Source organism: Zeugodacus cucurbitae, chromosome 3, assembly GCF_028554725.1.
Source record: "Zeugodacus cucurbitae isolate PBARC_wt_2022May chromosome 3, idZeuCucr1.2, whole genome shotgun sequence".
NCBI classification, from domain to species: domain Eukaryota; kingdom Metazoa; phylum Arthropoda; class Insecta; order Diptera; family Tephritidae; genus Zeugodacus; species Zeugodacus cucurbitae.
Window position 1 is genome coordinate 71,178,491 of NC_071668.1, and position 19,176 is coordinate 71,197,666.

The following is a 19,176-nucleotide window of genomic DNA, read 5'->3' on the forward strand; positions in this document are numbered from 1 at the left end:
ACGAATTTGTTGAGGCATCTAATTTGTATTTGGGACAGTTCAACTGTTTCTCTGAAGTTCGGTAGAAAGCGAAAACTGGAGATAATAAGCCCATCAGACAGTGTTCAGTATAGACTCCTACCATTACTATCCATCAGACAGTGTTCAGTATAGACTCCTACCATTACTATACAATGAACACTGCTAAGAGCAAATAGCTCAGTAGATCTCCTGCGATCCAACTTAGTCCAGAATTTTGTTGAAATCGCACATTTACTGGTCGTTAGCCAACGCCTACCGTATTCATATGAAGACAACTGATCCAGCGCTAAGTTATAGGAGACACCATTAGTCTTAAAAACGCGTAAACACGCCTGACTTTATTTAACTTAAGCACTTACACTTTAGCACACCTCTCCGACTTCCAATTGCTTAAGTTTTCTAGAATATACTCAATATCAATCTGAGATATGAACGCTTAAGACACTTACATTGAGATGAAAGGTGAAATCTAAAGGATGGGAGTTACGATCACGTTGTTCCTATGGAAAGTATCCAGTACTTAATTAACCTCACTTTCCAATCAAAAGGAATATGGCCTCTCTTTTGTCTGGTGTCTAACTTGATCCGATTTTTTTTTAATTTTCCCACAATTTTGAGTTCGTAGTCTCTCAAGAATTAATTATGAAGTCAAATCTTTTAGAATTAAAAATACTTTTATTCATTAATTTTATTTTAGTACAAAATAAAATATAAACTAATTTCTTTTTACAAAATCGTAAGTAAGAAAAAATACTTCGTAAATATTCACTAATAATTATAATACATGCAAAAAAATAAAACTTTGTTCGGTTTAATACCCCGCGCAATTTCAAATACTTAAAATAATTTAGGTATTCTAAATTTAAACATTTTTAAATAGTTTAACTTTCTAATCTCACTTCAAATCAATTAACTTTCGCTAATATTTCGTTAAACCGATTTTTAAGTTATTTTTTCTTTAACTAAGAATTAGAAATAATTTTCTTTTATAAATTTTACAAAATCATTATTCTTTTCTTACGAAAATGTTTTTTTTTCTTTAAGGTTTAAATTTAGCACTTTAAGAACTTTTGGCCTTATTGCTAGCGTTAAAAACACTAAAAATAAATTAGAAAATATCTATAAAATTAATTATTTGTCATTGTTGTTTATAAAGCAATTAATATTTAATTAATAATAATTAATATTTTAATATTAATTAATTTATTTTTTTTATTCAATCTACAGAATTATATATTTTTTATTAATTATATTATATTTATATATATATATATATACTTATATTTAAAAAAGTAGAATATATTGTTTTTTAGAAATATTTATTTTTTTATATTTTTATTATTCGTATATTTTATAATTATTTTTTAGTTTATTTGAAATTATTATTTCTTAAAATGTATGTATATTTATTTTTATATTTAGTTTTAAAGTATGTATAAGAAAAATCATTACTTTTAATTAAAATTATGGTATGCAGAGATTTTTTAATACATAACCTAATATCCGATCTTAATTAAATGTTGTCATTCAGAAATTGTTCAAGCTGTCAGACTATTACTTTGTGCTGACAGCGAACAACCAATGAACAAGAACTTGCTTGCGGACTACTAAAAATGGTACTTATTACATAAACGCCTGCGAGATGAGGATGCCTAGTGACCCTACCATCCAGATCGGCTATTAAAAAACTCACACAATTAAGATGACTAAATACTTTCGTCTAAATTATCTAACTGAACCTTTTTCGTTGCAATTTCTTTCTTTTTCAAGTTTCATTTTTTTGCCTTCCTTATTTTTTGCTCGCTCCTTCCTTTACACAAAACGCAAAGGCAAATGCAAACGCAGAAATCTCGCACTAATTGAGTTATGCCTTTGTAGGCTGCTTCCTTCGTATTGTCTCCCCACAAACTCACTCACTTGACTTTCACATGTAGCCCACCCTTGACCACCGCTTCGGCCGGCGGAAATCTTCTCGCCTGACTAATGTCGCTCTTTCTGCGTATGCCTGCGAAAAAGCCGCCACCACGTCGTGGCGCCGTAACAACACTCGGACGCATTGATGTTGTCGGCACCACCGGGTCGCTTACGGCATCCTCCACAACCTCTGCCACACCAGCCGTACCGAGCAGCACTTCTGGCACGACTTCCACCTGGCCGGTGCCCTCAGCCAACGGCAATTGATCACTGGTGCTGCTGCTGCTGCTACTACGCGCCTCAGACTCCTCATCATCCATAGCCGGTCGGCCGTATGTACGTATGCCCGAGTTGGAACGTACGGGCAGCAATGTGACCAATTGTGGTGCCGTTTCCGTTGTGGTATCCGCAGCAAACTGTGATGACTTCAACATTTCCTCGTATTTATTTGGGTCGATGACCTCCACCTCGGCCTCACCCACAACGGGTATGGCCGCACCGATGCCCTCAGAGGATGTGTCTTCCATGAAACTGGACATGGGTTTGATGAATGGCTCTTGTCGTCGTAACGGAAGTTCAATGAAATGTTCGTTTGTTGCTGTTGGCATGACCAGTGGTGGTGCTTTTGTTGTTGTTGTTGTGGGCGTTGCAATTGTTGTCGTGGTTGTGACCGGTCTCGTGCGCACTGTTGGCATGGTCGTTGGTGTGCTTGGTGTTGTTGTCATTCTTCTTGTGGTTGTTGTCGTTGATGTCCATGGCATTTTGGTTGCGGTCGCTGGTACTGCCGTTATTGTGCCTCTTCTAGTTGTGGGCATCCAATAAACTGTGGTCATTGTTGCTGGTTTGTCTCTAAACGCTAATGGACGTGCTGTGGTGGTAGTTGTTGGTATTGCTGTTGTGCTTGGCAACTTCGTTCTGCTGTCACTCGTTACTTGTGTATGCTTGAGCTTGTTCTGTGAGAATGGTGGCACTTTTGTTGGTACCATCGGCGTAATGCCCAACTTGGATGCCAATGTATCGAAGATAAGCGAGATATCTTGTATGTTGGTCGCATTATTTATGCGTGTCTTAATGTCATTCAGCGTGAAGTTATCCTCCGTATTACCGCCTACATCCTCGGAAATCCACGCCTGCAGTGTCTTATTGAATACCTTACGCATGTTGCCCGTATGACCGAAGCTATTGGTCGCTGAACTGTTCACGAATTCCCATTTCGACTGTGATGGAAAGAGATTAGAGTCATCCAATATGGTCGGTGGTTTCTGATTGTATGTGGGTCTGGGGCGATTCCAATTTGTCACTGGTGGCTGGAGTGTGGGGCTAAACAAAGTTGGCGGCGTGGTTGGCGTAGTCGTGGTCGGTGTTGTTGTAGGTGTTGGACGTCCGGTTATGTTCTCAATATTACGTGTTTGGTTTTTGGCTTGATTGCGCTTCAGTATGAGCTCTTTAATATTAAGGAAAGTCGGTTTTGCAGTGGTGACTACTTCCTCAACACTTTCCACGACTGGTTTTTCAGCAATCTCTGTTTCAACAGAGGCTGATTCGCTCGCTACAGCCGTGACTGGTATACTAGTTGCTTGTACCTGCTCCTCCTCAACCTCTTCGTTTGGTACCACTTTGGTTTCTGGTTCATATTCCAATTCCTCCACGTTCTCCTCCGGTTCAACACGCGACTCGATAGGTTCAACCACCGGTTTCGTCGCATTTTGCGCATTCTCTTTTGGTAAGTTCAATAAACCCATAAAGAATTCACCAATTGTGTCAGCCAACTCAGAGTTAGCGCTCGATTCAATGCGATTTATATTCGGTGTGCTGACTTTTGGTCTAAACGTCGAGGTTGTGACACCTTCCAAAGCGAATTGCTGCAGTAATGTTGGTATTTCAGTCTCACTCTCACTATCGTTATCGCTGGCCACGACCTCGGTGTTGGGTTTCGACTTCTCCTGTCCACTCGCCAACTCCAACTCATGCTTCTTTACGATCACACCACCGCCGAGATGTTCAAACTTCTCATTGTTCTCAATTTGCGCTTTATCCATGCCTGGTATGAGCGGTTTAAATGGCGGTATGATGACATCATCAATCAGCGGCACCGGCAGTGGATGTGGCTTAACATGTGCACCTGCGCCCAATCGTTCTATATCTTCAGTGCCCGGCATGAAAACAGGATTACCAAAACTATGATAGAAGAGCATATCTTGTGGATTCGTCGCTTCCGCGCTCATTTCCGGTTTACGCACAGCGGTACCAAAGTAACCGGATGCGTATGGATTGAAGGCAGCTGGTGTTGGCGGGGAAGGGTTATCTGGTATAAACGGTAGCTCCATCTCGTCATTGCGTCGTATTGGCATATCAGGTCTAAACGACGGTGCCAGTGGTGCTGCGAGCATCGGCTTGTCTACACCAACGAGTGTTTTCGTAGGGAATGCTGGCGGTGGACCCGGCAAGAGTTCGGGCACTTCACGATGTATCGGACGCCAAGGTTGTGTATCGAGCACCGGTACAGACGCAAAGAGGCTAGCATCCAACTTTGGTACGGTCAAAGCGATGGACGGTGTTGTCATAGGTGGCAAGCTGAATTGTTGTTTCGGTGAAAAAGCGGTCGGTGGTGGGAATGTTAATGGTAAGATGGTTGAAGGTTTGGCTGTTGTGCTCGTTGTTGTGGTAGACGTAGTTGTTGTAGTGAGTGGTGGCGTCGGTGGTGGTGGTGTTGTTGTAGTTGTGGTGGTTGTAGTGGTGCTAGTGCTTGTTGTGGTCGGCTTTCGTGTCGTAGTTGTTGTTGATGTTGTGGTAGTCGTGCTGGTGGTTGTGGTCGAAGTGGTGCGCGTAGTTTTAGCTGTGCTTGTGCCACGAGTAGTGCTTGTAGATGTTGCAGCAGAAGTCGTCGGTGATGGCTGATTCTGTGGTATAATAGTCGTCAGCTTCTCTATTGATGGTTTCTTCGGCTTGACGCGCAATGCAAACGGTGTAACAGCTTTCGGTGCTAAACTAGTGTATGCTTTGGTCGGCGTAACCTTCTTGCGCGAGATATCAGCATCAGTTTTAGTAATTTCGAAAGAGCCCTCAAAAGAACCTTGTATAACTGGTGCATTCTCAACATCGACATCGGGTTCGTCATCAACCGAGTGTGGGCGATGTGTGGTGCGCGGTTTGACGGTGGTACCTGCCTTCGGTAACAGAGTTGGCGCATTCGGTTTCTTCATTAGCCGCTTCTCAAGCTGTGACTGACTGGTGGGCTGCTGCACCTGTAAGTAACGAACTCAAAAGTTAGAAAGTAGGCTTTGTGAAATCAAATAATACGTACAGCATCCTTGAAGAGCGACGCAGCGCGCACAACGGACTCATCTAGTATACGTTTAATCACAACCGATTCGGAATCTATGCGCAGCGAGCGATAAAGCGATTTGGCAGCGGTGGTTTCCAGAAAGAGTGATTCCTTAATGTAGTCCTCAACGCTGTGTATATTTCTGCAATAAAATTTTATAATTAGTGTTATACGATATGCAGATATCTAATAATTTCGAACTCACTGTGGCAATTTTCTCACATCCAAAAATGTACGAAAAGACACCTTTATCAACGGTCCCTCACCAAAGCCCCATGTATCCACACGCAACGGCTGCAAGCCATTATCCATCAGCGAACGTTCAATGAAACGTTTATAAAATTCGATTTTCTGCTTATAAGTTGTAGTGTGATTGTACTTTAGACCCGTCGAGAAGAGATCACCCTTCGCTATGCGAAACGAACCCTCAAAACCCAACACAGCTGTAAGGAAGAATAAAATAATTTTTGTTAATTATAATCCATTTTTCAACCTAAAAATACTCACGATCCTCCATATTCGCTTTCACTGAACTGAAGTAGAACGCCAGTCCGGCTATTGAGATCACAGCGAGTAATACAATGAACACTGCGGTCGTCAGTATAATAGAGAATGAACGCGGCTTCTGGTAGTGTGTATGCGTTTTGGCGGAGAATGTCGAAGGCGCTATGTTGCGTCCATCACGCCATATACCCCACGCATTGTAACTGTACTGACTATTAAGACTGTGTTCGTTCGTGTACGAAGGCTGTTTGTTCATGTGATAGTAGGCCCCCAGTGTTGAGCGACGTCCCAATGTGTTTTGGTAGGTGTAATCGTTGGACTGTAAGTGGAAAGTAAAACGAATGGGATTATTGTTAGAGCTATATTATATATATAGAATAATTATGAAGTATTTTCAGGATATTTAAAAAAGAAATTGCAAAAAAAATATATATGTTTTGAAAGATTTCTTGGCTTTATGTTGTGAGCTTTTCATATACTTTACAGTTTAGTGTAAGACTTTTTAAGGTATTCAAGATCTAATATATTCCAATATGGTCAAATAGTGAGTTTTATAAAAATGTTTGAGCTTTTTTCGAGTTTCTCAAGTACTTTAAGTTATGGTGTAGAGCTTTTTAAACTTTTCATGATCTAATTATGTTTGGAGATGCTCGAAAAGTGTACTGATGTAGGACTGATTCTCTCAGCGGAGTGAACTTTATAAGTTTTTTGAGCTTAGTAAGAGCTTTTCATATATCTCAGGTTTCACTAAGAAGCTTTTTAAGCTGAAGTACTCTGGAGGAGTCATAATTGAATAAGAAGAACTTGTAGATGCGACAGACATATCTGAAGTGCCACAAAGTAGGTTGGCTTTCTATATATTAAGACTGGATTGAATTGAGTTATCGAGCTTTCAGATTCATGTGAGCTTTCTGTTGAAAGTAATTTTGTGTGAGCTGAGACCTTCTAAAGCAAGTTTTATAACGCACACAGGACTCTCTTCAAGTTTAGTACCACTCGTAGCATGCTTCAACCTAATCTAAAGTCTCGATAAAACTAGTTTCTATGATAGCAAATGTAATGAAAGTGTTCAAGCATGCGTGGAACTGCGATAATAACGCTGAAAAATGCCAATAAAATTCCCGCTCCACACTCAACCGTCGTTAACGCCTGCCTGATTTGCCGCATCAACAATTAACAGCAAGTGATTATCAGATACCAGTTATGTGGCAACGCCTAGTTAATTAAAGCTTTACACGGGGCTAACTTTAAGTGGGCAGCTAGCTGCAACCGCCCAAACTACGAAATTAATATGAGCGAGGTACTGCAGATGCCACATACACAACCTGACTCAAATATGTATATGTATGTGTGTGTTAGCGCTTGCAGTTACTCAGCCAATTTGTAATCCGACACATGCCAATGCCAATGCTAGTCAACTGATTAACAATTAACCAGTTTTCGTCTGGCAGACAATGATGTCCCGGGGGACGGCACGAGCGCGCACTGACGCACACACATACTCATACAAATAGAGCGATGTGTGAGCGCAAGATAATGTTGGGTAGATAATCACTACAAAAATAACTAACCAACCAACTACGCTGCCATATGGTTATATATACATATATAGATGTTTGAGTGCTGTGGCAGGCACAAAACTTCAACTCTCTATTAGCTGCTGCTGCTGCTGACTGCCGACTACACGACTGACTAGCTATTTGATAGACACTACATACCAACTAAATTGGCAGAATTGTAATTATAGAAATTTGCTTATAAGCGCTATGTTGTATGGCTTAACATGTGGCATGTATGTATGCCTGTGTTTGTGCCACTTGGCTGTGAGACCTTCAAAGCAGTTTCAAGAGCAGTCATTGCCAACAACAAAACTTTACATTGCATTGTTTTTACATATGCTTAGTGTGGCAGGAATGAGCGCTGGCTAAAAGGATTTCATTGAACTCACCGGCCGGAGGCAACAATGTGCTGCAGAAGCACCAAAAATACAGTGGAAGAAACATTAAAATCATCAGTCGTTAATGGTGTTGCCATTAAAATAAATTACTTGCTTCTAACTGCCAGCTATGGTTACTAGGCACACACTCATACATATATACAAATGTTGCTATGCGCACTTATAACTGTTATAATGCTGTGTGGCACAAGCACTAGCAGCAAATGCAACAGCTTCCTGCATTTAATGGAATTTAATACTTTGTAATACTTAGCAGCACTTTAGAGTGGGCCCTCAAGTGTGTGGAACACAGGCACATATGCATATGTATATGTATATATACAAATATGAGTGTGCATGTTGCAGCTACATTTTTCAAGCATAAGCAATTATAATAGCGCTCTTTAAATGCCACCAACATGTTGTTGCCGTTAATAGCTTCCTTTTAGTCGCCTATGTATGGATATATATGTGAGTGAATCTATATACATATATATAAGTGTGTCTGTGCGAATAGCAGTTCCGCTGGCCGCTCAAGGCTATCATAAAGTATTTGCAACCACACACTTAGCTGTTTGTGATATCAGTTGCATAGCTCAACTCAATTAAATTGCTTTCAACTGTAAGCGTACATGCCACACATTGTTGCAATAAAGCGCGTCATACAACTAAACCTCAACTAACAGCAGGAAATATTATAAATATGTAGATAAAAGCACAAAGAAATATAAAAAATACAATAATTGTGATATTTTTTCTAACACATACACGCAAACACCAATCTCCATTGAGGCACTGCAAATACCTACAACTTCTACCACCCGTATTCAATTCATAGCTTATAACGAAAGTGTTTACTCGCCACTATAAACCTTTCTTCCTTTTTTAACTCGCATATCACTTCTGCTTCTCTTGCTCTTAGTCACACTCTCTTATGGTTGCACGCCGCTTTTAGCCGGCTCATACCATGCTCAAGCTGCTAAAATCTTCTTTTAGCCACACACTTCACACAGTGTTGGTGGTGTTGCTTTCGCTCTTTGTTGCTTTAGTTCATTGAACTGTCCAACTAGACTGCTTTTGTGCGCTTTTTTCGTATGGGTATACAAGTACTTTTGCCTGCAGGAAGTGAGTGTTAACATCTGTATACATTGCATAGGTATTTTTGAGTCATACGAGGGTCACCGCAAAGGTTAATATTTTTTTTTTAATTTACGGAATATTTATCCCTTGATTTTTGAACTAACAAAATGTGATATAAGCACCGTATAACAGTTTATTTTGTATTTAAACCTAATTTTTCTTTTTAATATATTTTTAAGTAACAAGTGGCAACCCTATGCACAAAATTTTTTGTGCCTCAAGCAGTTTTTCTGAATTTATGCAATTTTCAAAACAGCGCAAGCTCGACTTGCTGCTAAAACTAGATGTTTGAATAAAAAAATAATGAAGTATGGCAACCCTAATTTTTCGCTTTGCAAAATATCAAGCCTTAATTTTCATATTTGATAAAATATGTAATACCAAATCAGAATTTATCTAGTGGCAACCCTAGAAAAAAATTTTAATCTTAATGTTTTATCACAAATTAAAAAAAATCACAAATTATGAACAATCTGGCAGCACTATATATGTATTTTTTTTAAATATCTGCAAATAAATATCTTGAAACCATCCTTTTCGTAGCATTTTTCGTTATACATAATAACTAATATTTTTTATATTAGTGGCAACTCTGTTGATAAAAAAAAAGTTTTTGAATATAAATATTTACATTCTTAATTATTTTTCCACATCACAATTTTCTTACTAAACTTTGTGTGGAATTTGAAAATATAAATATAAAAATAAATTATTTTTGGGACTAGATGGCAACTCTATAAAAAAATTATTTTAAGAATTGCTTAGTTTTGTCTATATACACCTATTGTGAAAATTATTTTTAAAATTTTATGCCCGAATTTAACTAGTATGAATTCTAAACTCCCTCCATCTCTCAAAGTAAATGGTCACCCATGTAACTTTAGTATATCTAGCAAACCTCAGCGCCTTTTAGCAAATATCGATAGTTCTTAATACCTGTTTGCTTTGCATCGTTTTCATATTACTTCTGCATATCTTTTGCATACCGATCTTTCTTTCATTTTCTTTTTAAGACTCTACACTAATGCCGCAAATCCTAACAAATACACATTGGAATGATGTAGTATGTAACAAGTGGTATATACTCAAGTGGTTGAACTGTTGCCAGCGCTTCTATTGCATGCTGTAATGTTTATTTCCCTTCCAATCGGCATTTTTCACACTTTTTATACCAAATGTTTGCCGATATTACTTTCATGTCGTCTCATACCCAACTGTTGACGAAACATCAACCGGCTTGTTGTCAGAGCCCTCGCTCCGCTGTGGTACGTTTACTTCGCTTTTCCGTTTGTTTGTTTGTTTTAGTTTTTTGCCTTCTCATTTCAGCTTGTTTACACATTCTATTGTCGGCGGCAACAATTGTGGGCCTTTACCGGTAGTTTTATCGTTCTTTTCTTTGCTTAATTTCTATTTGATTGTTTCCACATCGTTCGTTGTGTGGCATGTGGCATATGGCAGGTGTTTTGATTTTCATTTTCAAATAATATTTACAACTGCAATGCAACATACTCGTATTTACACGTAAATCGGCATAAACACGCCAACATTTATGTAGGCTGAGTGCAGCAAAAAGGATGCCGAGATTTATATTTGTTTGTGTACATCAAATAATGTCCGATCTGGCAACATGTTTGCTTAGTGAGTATGCAGGTGGGTACTATGTTAATTGTTAAGCAAACAAACAGATTTACATGCATATAGTTTTAATGGCACTCAATTTACATGCATAATCTCATGCATTTTTTTTAGAACAACTTAGATAAGATTGGAAGAATGTAGAACGGTTTTAGTTCCATACCTAAGAGGGTCCAACAATTCCAGCCGTGAGTAGTCTTCAGCAAAATGTTTATTAAAATCTTAGTAGAAGAACATTTTCACATTTTACCTAGAATCGTTATTAAGAGCTTTCACCAACGAAAGTTCTACACAGAGCTTAAAGAGCTTTTAGTCTCAAATAGTATTAAAGATCGTTGCATATTTTATTTTCTGTTTTTCCTTAAGCTTAGTCACATTACTCTTTAACGCAGCAGAATAATAAATAAATCTTAGTTACTCCATCTTATAAAATCTTACAACTCACCACCGCGCTCTTAATTGTTACTAAGAGATCATTTGCAATTCACTCACCACCATAGACAAAAGAGAGAGAGACAAAGAGACCATTAGCTATACTACTAAAGAGTGTCTAATTTACATAGCTTCTACCTAGTCGCCGCTTAGAAAACTAAATAATTTTTTCTGCGCACACAAAAAGCATAAAAAATAGCACTAAAAAGTAGAAGAGCGCCGATCGTTAGGTTAATAACTATTTTGCATTCAACCACTTCTACTAAATTAAGCTAACTGTAACAATAGAACGCTGACAATTAGTAAGGCAAACGATGTCAATAACCTCCATTTCATGTTGTTTAGTATACTTTATCATAGATTTCTTTAAATCAAATAAGTTTACATAATATTTATTGTTGTAATGACGCATTTATGAGGTGTGATTTGTGGAATTGCTGAAATAAGTTCTTTATCTACTTAGCATATGTTAGTATGAAATGCGTCGTGATGGATTTGATTCTGTTGTTTCTATTATCTATTTCTTGTAAAATTACCAATTCTTAGTAGAGTTGCTTGCGTATTCTTGAGAAAATATGAGCTAAAAAGGTAGTAATACCATAAATTGTTGTCATTATTCGAGAAATATATATTTTTTGATTTGCTATAATTTTTATAACTTTATTCCCACAACGAGGAGATTTTTGTTTGTAGTTTTTTTATCCAATATTAAATTGGAATGATTTTGAGAATATATTTTTAAATAATTTATAATATGTATGTTTTATTAAGAGCCCTATTAATCTTAAGATTCTTTGGAAAGCATCATATCAATGTAAAATATTCAAATCAGTTTCTTTAGCGATCATAACTGATCAGTTTTCCGTTTTTTTTCTTTCAAATAATTTTTATTTATTTTTATAAATAATCTTAATTTTTTGAAATGTGAAGATTCTAACACCATAACTGCTTTAATCCAAGCAGTAAACGCTCTAACGATAAGTTGAAAATGCCCAAGTATCTTGTCACATTCTGCATTTAAATGACCTTAACTCCTCAAGCAACTTCTTCTCGTACTTTTAAAGTAGATATTATGGAATCACATCAAGAATTGATCATAGCTTCTATTCTCAAAAAAATACAAACTATATCTGGCACTGGAGAATTAAAATTTCTCAAAGCCTAAGCGAACTACTTAAGTCAATGACGTAATCTAAGAAATATAACAATTAGGCATTAGAGAGTATAGTTGGTACATAATTTATATATTTTATTTATTAAGTTGCTGGTTAACCGCCTCACTGTTCACTTAAGATTCACAATTTCTTTATTCGCTTAAGTTGATGTCTGCCTTCTTGTCCAGAAATTTTTACTTGAGAGCCACAACAATGTTACCCTGTCGATTAATACAAGAAACAATATGGATAGCTCTTTAAAGTCAGTTAATTCAAGAGATTACCGTTTCGTTTAAGATTACTGCAAAAAGTTATATTGGCTGTGAACCAGAAACTCACTAGCCGATCGACCTACTTTGGGCTTTGTTCGAGTTCAACCATAAATTTAGTATAAATGTTTCACTGAGGATGACTAGATGAGTTTATCTCGGAAAATTTGTTGATGTGAGGGACAGTGATGATGAGTCCAGTCAGTGGATTGTATCAACCATATCACGCTTCAAACTAACCTAACCTCTAGTTGTAACTAGTTTCTATGATACATAAAGCAATGAAAGTATTCAATCATTTGTGGAACTGCGTTAAGGAACAGTCTAGTGGATTTATACCAGTTCGATTCGCCACTCTCAAGGTTTTGGCAAATTGAGAATAGCTTAACCATTTAAGTGCTCTATGGGAACTCAGGATACATAATGTTGTGAAATTTATATTTCACTATGTGTGTATTATCTGGATGTTTTATACCAGTTGAGTGTTCGATTCGTCACACTCCATATTTTGGCAAACTGAGAATAGGTAAAACATTTATGGATTCTAGGTAAAATGTAAGCTTTTATTTATGGAATTTTTATTTCACTATCTACCCAGCTTTATCTTGAGGGTTTCAATTAACATTAAATTTTGAATAGAATTCTTAAGCTTAGCTTGATTTTAACTGACATTTTCAAACATGATATATTGGAACTCTATGAACATAATATGCTTAAAATAACATTCCTTCTACATACACCGTTGATGTCAGTGCTTTTAAAAGAAATTGCAGAAGTAAAAAATTTAAATTCTACTTTTATAACACGCTCTCAATGAGTGACTTTTATTACGCAAATTTATTTTTCGTGTGTTTCTTTTCACACACATGTTTTGTTGCAATTGACTGACAGGTGCAACAATGTTGCCAAAAATGCGGCATATAAAATATAGTATGCGAGAAAAGTGAACAACAATTGCATTGCTGTAGTGTCAAACAAACTTTTATTAATTTCTTGCCAACCTGTGCAAACACACACGCACCCGCAGGAGTATAAACCCGAAATTTTACTGCTTCTGCGTCTTCGGTACAACTTGTGTCAAGATGACAGGCTACAATATTTGATATATTTTTATTTTACTGTTCAGTTTTTTGTTGATTTTTCGTCGAAAAAAACTAAAAAAAGCCAAACAAAAACTGCATGTGTCATAAACGTGTGCATTTTGACAGCAATTCAACTGCATTGCACGACTTTTTTTCTGCGTGCTCGCAACCTTTTTTTCGAACACTTTTGCGTCACACACGCACACACACATTGGTGTTGAAGCGCCACACTGTCGCTTTTTTGCTCGGCGATTTGCTTATGCAGCACAGCACAGCTTGAGATGCGCAACCGTTTTTTTTTTTTCATGAACGTTCAGCAAGTGCTACAACAACAAGCAACAGATTCATGCATATATGCAACTTGTATGCAAAGAAAGTGGCAGCAACACACTTGAAAGTCATAAACCAAACTTGTTGAGTAAAAACTCAACTCGAGCATTGGGCTAGCAAGCGTTGAGTGCATAAAAAGCATGGCACAAAATCAAAAAAAAAGAATGCTGCCTTTTTAATGCGGCATGCAACACCGAATGTTGCAATAGCACGAGCAAGCAACATTTTTATGACGTATTCAATGCATGAAAAACAAACCAAAACAAAAACAACGAATATTATTTGTTGCATGCATGGCAGTAGTGGTGCGTCAAAAGAAGCTGAGTGGCACAGAAAGGCATACCAACACACATATATATGTATATATACATATGTATACACATAGATGTATATAAACATGCATATAAACATATTTAGTATTTTTGCTGTGCGGTTTTGCATTTTTCTTTGCCACATGCTGTGTCTGTTGCCAGCAAAAGTTGACATATCGTTGACATATGAAAAATCGCTTTTCACTCGGCATCACACACACACACACAGACACTTTTCCAAAGCTAGCACTCAAAATATAGCAACACTTAGCGGAAATACTAGTGCAGGCGAGTGTTGCAAGCGTAGTTGTAGAAGTTGTTGTTGCCAAAAAAATGAGGATTTCAACATTTTTTCCCTTGCAACACGCACACACTCAAATACATATATGTATGTATATAAAAGCGGCAGTTAAACATGTTCATGTATTTGTTTATCGCTTGATGAGCAACAAAAACCAATAAAAATAACAACAACAACAACCAAAACAGCAACCATAAAAGCAAAACCTCAGCACTCAACACCCGCATGCTGGCAGTCTTTTTCAATTTGCCACTCTGCTACTACATAGCTACCCTCTTAAAAACCACTATTTGACTTCTGCTTTATTTTCTTTTGCTACTTTTTATTATTTCTTATCAATTGCGGTAGATGCAGAAAAAAATAAACAAAAACAACAACAGCAACAAAAATGCAAATAAACGCAGAGATACAGAGAGATAGTGTGTTGAGGAGGGGAGTGAGCAAAAAATAGTAAAGCAAATACTATTTGCAACGACAAATTTGCACTGAACTGCTTGCAGCATTCATTTAATAGTTTTTCACAAACACACATACAAATACAAGCAAACACCCACACACTCCCACCGTTCGCATTGCAAACTGCAAAACGTGTTGTTTGATTTTCTGTTTCCAACAACTTCCTTTTACACTCTCTCTTTCTGCCACTCCTAATGCTCCTCCATTTTCTTTTTTTCCTACTACACTTGCAACCTACATAATCTATCTGGCATTTCCGCTATCCGCTTCACTTCACATCACATCACATCACATTACATTGCTTTGGCATATTTGTAAAAGGACGTCGCATATATTTTTTTGGTTTTCTACACCCCCACCTTGTCCGCAACAACCAGCTGGCAATTTTAATCTGTGATTCCTTCACCTCACTTAGCTGTGCATGCGTATGTGTTTGTGTGCTCACCTATGTTGGTCTGCTCTGCTTTGCTCTTATCCCATTACCATGTTGCTGTGACTCTTTAAGTGGTTTTTGCAGATTCGTGTGACCACAAAAAGGCTATAAATGAATGCAGCAATGTTCGGAGGTGCAGAGTTAATGGCAAATCTATAGTTGCAATGTGTATACAGGGTGTTTTAATATGGATGGTTTAGTAAAGAGTGGTTTTTAGGATGAAAGTGTGAAAAAAATGTCAGTAAATTTGACAAATCTTTACTAGTTTTAAGGTTATATATCTCGATAGTTTATTGATCTAACTCAGATACTCACTTACAACTTACATTTTGATACATATGAACACATACAATAATAATTTATGACCGTAATATGCACAAATAATGTAAATTTTTAGCTATGATTTTAAGACTGCTTGTCATAACTTCGCTGTCAAAATAGTCTAATAAATTTGACACGGAATTTAGTTTCAACTTTAGTATTTCAACATATTCAATTCAAAATGCCGGGAATAATACAAGTTTATTAATTATTTCTGACTTAACCAAGTTGACGAAATGTCAGTATTTTGACACTTGCTTTATAGTGAAAGAAATTTAATTAAATATTGTACATATTTTTGTACATTGAATTATGTATTTTTCATTCATTGCTAAGGGACTTTCAACGAACTAGCATAAGTATAAACAATTTAAGAATACTATAAATTGTTGTCAAAAAATGGTATCACGCAAGTTGATCATTATGTTCAGGCCAAGCTACAAAATTTTTGTTATTCAAGAACAAAATGAATTTAGCAAATAGTTACGACTTTGTCACTTGCAGATTTGAACTTTATTTCATATTTAAGTTTTCCAAAAATTTTGACAAATTAGTCAATTGACAATGACATAATTTGTTTGTCAAAAAGCCTCATTGAAAGATATTCTTAAAATATGAGATACATTTTAGATCCAAATTGTTAGGTAAGTATCTTACTTTAGAAACTTGATAGCTCGAAATCCTTAAAAAAGACCATCATTAGACTGTGTGAAAATATTTGACAAGAAAGTGTTACAAGCATTTACAATTAGAATTGATCAATGAACGGGTTTCAAATAATTATGGAAAATTACACTTCTGAAGGATAATTGGGATAGAGTCAATGTCCCCACTGAGGAGTCGTAGGAGGTTATAGATATCACCGGGTGCAATACCTATAAAGCTGTGATAGCAGAGTATGCGAGAGTATGGAGCTCCAACTGACTGAAAATCAACGTTTTTTCGTATGTAACTATTTAAAACGAAAGATGTCGCTAATAATCTCATTCGAACAAAATAGTAAACCATTTCAGGCAGTAGTCTGCTTTAGAAGCCGTAAAAAGCGTTTTTTAGCAATTTTTTTTGAAAGGGAAGGAAATGATTGCGGTAAACGTAATTTTAAGACAATAGTTATATAGTAAACTAAGGCTTTAAAAACAATATTTATTATTAAAAAATATTGAAAATAGTTCAAATAGAAGATAATTTAATACTAAAGCTAGATGATCACTTTGGTGTTTTTCGATAGGATATACATATATTTTTTTCGCTATCGCCGGCACCGTTTTCTAACACTTGTGAAAATGAAAAATCGAGAAAACGCGCTTAAAGTCTGCCTGAGCATTTGCACCTGCTCGACCACTAAATTTGCACTAGCTTCGAAAATATGTCGAATTCGTCTCTGGAATTTTAAAAACATATTATTGGATAGTTTTGGAAGAGATTTAAACCAAAAATAAAAAATCGATTTTTTGAAGCCTGTAAAGCAGACTACTGCCTTAAGATTACTTTAAATAACAATATTAAACCTATCAATGGATCCATTTTGTACGAATTCATAAACTCATAAGAAATCTGGACTCTTTTTATATGGAGAGATTGATTTCTTCAAGTTAGGAAATGCACCTAAAATCATAAAATATATTTAAAATCAAGTCTCTTCACGTTATTTCTAGAGAAGAGAATTACGGATGTTTAAATATATATATTTGTGCGCATGTTCCATTCATATACCCACCACTGTATAAGAATGTCAAAAAGTATACTTCTTTAGATTACAAAAAAAATAAAAAGTTTCCTCCGCGAGCATCAACACCATACCTACTCATTAATACTCGGATCTAGAGGCCAATTTGTAGACACTAATGTACGAAGCACTCACAGCGCCCCAACCATAACCATTTGCATACACCTCACTACGCGTCACATAACACTACAGTGCCTGCCATTTGTGCCCCAACCATTTGATGCCACAAAACATTCACAGCATACGGGCACTTCAGTGAAGCTGGGCTCCTTCAACGTATTTACAATGCTGTAACTGATATGGATCGCATTGCTTTTGTTGCTTAGCATATTTTCACCTTTGGGGCATTCGCAACACAGCACAACACAACACAGGCGCATCTAAGCAGCGTATAATAAGTGACTCCGACTCACGAGCCTAGGCAGCAGCTAGCTCTATTAACAAAACAGAAGTATGTGGGTAAGCAAATAAGTACAAGTAAGTGAGTGTGCGACTGTGAGGGGAGCATTACAATGAAACAGAGGCAGCATTGGTGAAGATGTGTAGCAGCAACAACATCATCAGATATCACTAAAACGTGCCACACGCCTGCACGCGTATCACGCCGCTTGTACTGGTTGCTCGCTTCATTTTATTTATTTATTTTCTTTAAATTGACTTTTCTTCCTTCACTTGCTGCTGCTTCTTCTTCGCTATTCATTCTTTGCTTTGCTTGTGTTGGACCCTCAAGGCTACTTTTGCTGTATGCGAATTGCAATGAGTAATTTAGTGCTGTGGCGCATTCTAGCTGGCGTAAATTGTATTTCTAATGTTGTTGTTGTTGCTGTAGTGATTTGGTCTTAACAGGTTTCGTTTCTGCTGTTTTATGTGTGCTTTAGCTGGCATCCATTAAAGTAAGCAACTTTTTGGAATTTGTTTGTGTTGTTTTTGTATTTTTTTTTAATTATTGTTGTTGTTGTGTTTTTACCTTTTGCTATTTTTTTTAGTATTTTTTGTCGTTTTTGTATTTTTGAAATAAATTTTGTTGTTGTTGTTATTTTTGATATTTTTTATATATCTGGTGTTGTTGTTATTATTTTTGTTTTTATACTCCTTGTTGTTGTTTTTTATTTATTTAGTTTCTTTTTTTTTAATTCTTAATACATTCCTCACACTCCACGCCTGATTTTCGCATTTTTCACGCCTCAAAAGCATCCCTGCGTATACCAATTTTCTATATCTTCGTGTGTCTCTGTCCGCATACCCATACACGCTCCATGGAAAATATGAAAATTAACTTTAATTTGATATTTGCCTTCGGCAATTTTCAATTTGTTTATGCTAGAAATTCACGCCTCAGCAAACTGCCAAGCCTCTGATGAGTATCAACATCACCCAGTAGATGGGTGAGTACGCACACCCCCTCCATCACAGCCACGCCAAGCAGAGCCGAGCCTGTCTAATCATTCGGCCTACCCATATTGGGTTGCCGGCTTTGTGCGCTTGCGGTATCTGCTGTCTGACTGGAGTCGGTTACGTCTGCCTATCACAGTGTGTATGGGGTCTCTGTGTGTCTGTCTGCTTGCGGTTTGTTGTGCGACACCGTGTAGCGCCTAGAGTTCGTGGCACCACTTGAATTGAATGTCGCTTTTATGTGCGTCACGCCAAGCATAAATAGGAAATTCTCACTGATGTTTAATGCTGATTTGAATGAGTATGCAGTCAGCCAGTCAGGCGGGCTTTCTAGCAGTCAACTGTGTGTAGCTGACAAAGATCTGCTATCAACCGAGCACTGTTGATGCAGCTGCTGTTGCTGTTGCCACCGAGCCACCGTACCTGCTGCGCCACACTGTCGCCTGTCGGCTTGTCGACCTGTCGCTGTGCGCCCCGCTGAGCGGTGGCTTAAG

At 37.2% G+C, this 19,176-nt stretch overlaps 1 protein-coding gene across 1 annotated transcript in view; it reads right to left on the minus strand.

Moving 5' to 3' along the window:
* Positions 1-1,347: 1,347 nt before the first annotated feature.
* Positions 1,348-19,176, minus strand: part of LOC105217592 (mucin-2) — a 98,015-nt gene continuing 80,186 nt past the window's right edge. Inside the window, exons 4-7 of the mRNA XM_054227234.1 lie at positions 5,768-6,083; positions 5,466-5,703; positions 5,240-5,402; positions 1,348-5,180 (exon numbers count right to left, since the gene is read on the minus strand). Coding sequence (XP_054083209.1) covers positions 1,935-5,180; positions 5,240-5,402; positions 5,466-5,703; positions 5,768-6,083 — 3,963 coding nt within the window. The 3' untranslated portion in view covers positions 1,348-1,934. The remainder of the gene's footprint in view (positions 5,181-5,239; positions 5,403-5,465; positions 5,704-5,767; positions 6,084-19,176) is intronic.